The sequence below is a fragment of the Penaeus chinensis genome, chromosome 18 (assembly GCF_019202785.1).
Source record: "Penaeus chinensis breed Huanghai No. 1 chromosome 18, ASM1920278v2, whole genome shotgun sequence".
Lineage (NCBI taxonomy): Eukaryota > Metazoa > Arthropoda > Malacostraca > Decapoda > Penaeidae > Penaeus > Penaeus chinensis.
In genome coordinates, this window is record NC_061836.1 from 26,837,033 (window position 1) to 26,839,532 (window position 2,500).

The 2,500-nt window shown below is 39.0% G+C and overlaps 1 protein-coding gene across 1 annotated transcript in view; it reads left to right on the forward strand.

Moving 5' to 3' along the window:
• LOC125034643 (glucose dehydrogenase [FAD, quinone]-like) overlaps positions 1-2,500 on the forward strand; it is a 14,809-nt gene that overhangs the window by 2,794 nt on the left and 9,515 nt on the right. Inside the window, exon 2 of the mRNA XM_047626545.1 lies at positions 2,118-2,500. This exon is cut by the window's right edge and continues 11 nt beyond it. Within this exon, the coding sequence (XP_047482501.1) occupies positions 2,367-2,500 (134 nt within the window). The 5' untranslated portion in view covers positions 2,118-2,366. The remainder of the gene's footprint in view (positions 1-2,117) is intronic.

Below are 2,500 nucleotides of genomic sequence, written 5' to 3' on the forward strand. Positions count from 1 at the left end.
ATTAGACAATAAAAAAAAATTGTATGGCTAGAGGGGGCAGTGGCCGAGATGCCTTCTACACAGTGACATAGTGAACTTTCTGAAAATGTGGGTTAATAATAGAGATGGATGGATAAGTAGATATTGAGAGGCAGAGGGATAGAGAGATAGAGAGATAAATAGATAGATAGGCAAAGTGAGAGATAAGTATCGAAGTATCGAAGTGTGATTTTTCAACATTAGAATTAGAAATGAAAAATATGCCATAATCTAAATCAAATTAGGATCAGAAAAAAAGAAAAAGAGAAAAGAAGAAGAATAGAGGTTTTTCAAATCTTCCTAATCCCATAAGAAAGTGGGCTTAAGAAATTCGATCACACGAATGAAACTTTCCATAAATTAAAGGCTTTAAACTTTTTCATATATCTATAAGATCATTTATATAACTATCTCAATTATCTATTACCTAACACCCACGAGGAACAATCCAATATTCCGGCTATCATTAATGCGAACCGCAAACCATGTATTACAAACCTATGATAAAAACCCAAATGATATGAAGCTGAAACCCTCACTAAGCACTTTTACGAAAAGCTTAAAACGACAGATTATACAATCTTACGCAGTTGCATTACTAAAGCATACGAGTAAATAGCTTGAATGTATGTTATCCCTTCTGTCGGTAATAAGGAACTTAAGTAAATTTATAGGATATGCAATTATTTATTATCAATACTTTTTTTCTCGTATTTTTTATCAAGAATTGTATTTATATTCTATTTTCAATTTTAGGTGTTGCGTTTTAATGGTTTAAGGGATTTTAGAGACTGGTATAATGTTTCGTATTGTGTCTACACTAGTACGTTATCTGTTGTTTTGTTTTTATTATATGAAAGGACTGGTCACAATGAACAGCCACTCAACTGTATGAATTTAAGTTGTAGTAACTAAAATACCAAATAAAAGAATTCTTAATCTCAAATTCAACTCCTAAACGGAGACTCCAGCCAGCGGAGAGAAAGTGGGCCTTTTCGTGACCGCCATTTACGATGTTTCCTGAATAAAGAATTAAAAGAATAAAAAATAAAAAAGATGGGTGTTTTCTAAACCTGTTTTTTTTTATTTTTTTTTATTTAATGTTTTCCGTTCCATCTGTTTGTATACAGTTAAAGGTGTATATGTATTTACTTTTTTTTTTTTTTTTTTTTTTTTTTTTGAAAAGGGGATACGAGCCTTTTTGCAATAATGAAACTATTTTGGAGGAAATCGATCATGATGCATTTTTTTTTTTTTTCAATTCAGATAATCTTATAATATAAAGTAGAAGAGGGGGGAGAATTCACCTATTCACATTCTTTTGTAAATACAGTATACACGTATTTCCTGGCCTGTTGAATGGTCAGGCGTAACCTTTGTTTCTCTTTATTTCCTTAACCTTCTCTTTGCGCCTATTTTTCCTTTCTCTCTCTCTCTACTCTTTCCTTCCTTGGGTTATATGCCAGTTTTATTCCGTTTTTCTTTTTCAAATTAACATTTTCATATTCTCTCATTCACTTTATCGATCATTTCTGTTCCATCCCTTCTCTTCCTTTCTTTTTCCCTTCTTCCCTTCCCTTCCTCCTCTTTTCCCTTCATATCCGCTCCCTTCCCATCCCTTTCTTTCTTTCCTTTCCCTTCTTCCATTCCCTTCTCCCTCCCCTCCCTTTCTCTTCCTTTCCCTTCCTATCTCTCCCTTCCCATCCCTTTCCCTTTCCCTTCCCTTTCCTTCCCTTCCATTCCATTCCCTTTTCCTTCCTTCCCTTCCCTTTCCTTCCCTTTCCCTTTCCTTCCCCTCCCTTCCCTTTCCTTCACTTCCCTTCCCTTCCCTTCCTTTCCCTTTCCTTCCATTCCATTCCCTTTTCCTTCCTTCCCTTCCCTTTCCTTCCCTTTCCCTTTCCTTCCCCTCCCTTCCCTTTTCTTCACTTCCCTTCCCCTCCCTTCCTTTCCCTTTCCTTCCATTCCATTCCCTTTTCCTTCCTTCCTTCCCATCCCATCCCATCCCTTCTCTTCCCTTCCCTTCCCATCCCTCCAGCATTAACATTCTAATACAGAAGATTCGGTGCCCTAAATAACACCCTAACGCTAAATTATTTCAGAGAAACTTCTAGGGAACGGCTCGGCCTACTCTCTCCTTCCTCCGTGTCCTGCGGGTCAGGCTTCCGAGCGAGGGTCCCAGAAGGAAGACGAGACCGAGAGAGAGAAAGAGAGAGAGAGAGAGAGAGAGAGAGAGAGAGAGAGAGAGAGAGAGAGAGAGAGAGAGAGAGAGAGAGAGAGAGAGAGAGAGAGAGAGAGAGAGAGAGCAAGAAAGGAAGAAAGAAAGTGAAAGAGAAGAGTCCCCCGGCAGGATGTTCGACCGCACCCTTGGGAAATTTGTGTCCTTCGCATTGGTCCCCCTGGTTCGTCTGCTGCTTGTAGGCGTGGTCAGGGAAACAGGCCACGCCCCTTTCGAGCTGCACGTCCCTCTCGACCTGAGTTACGA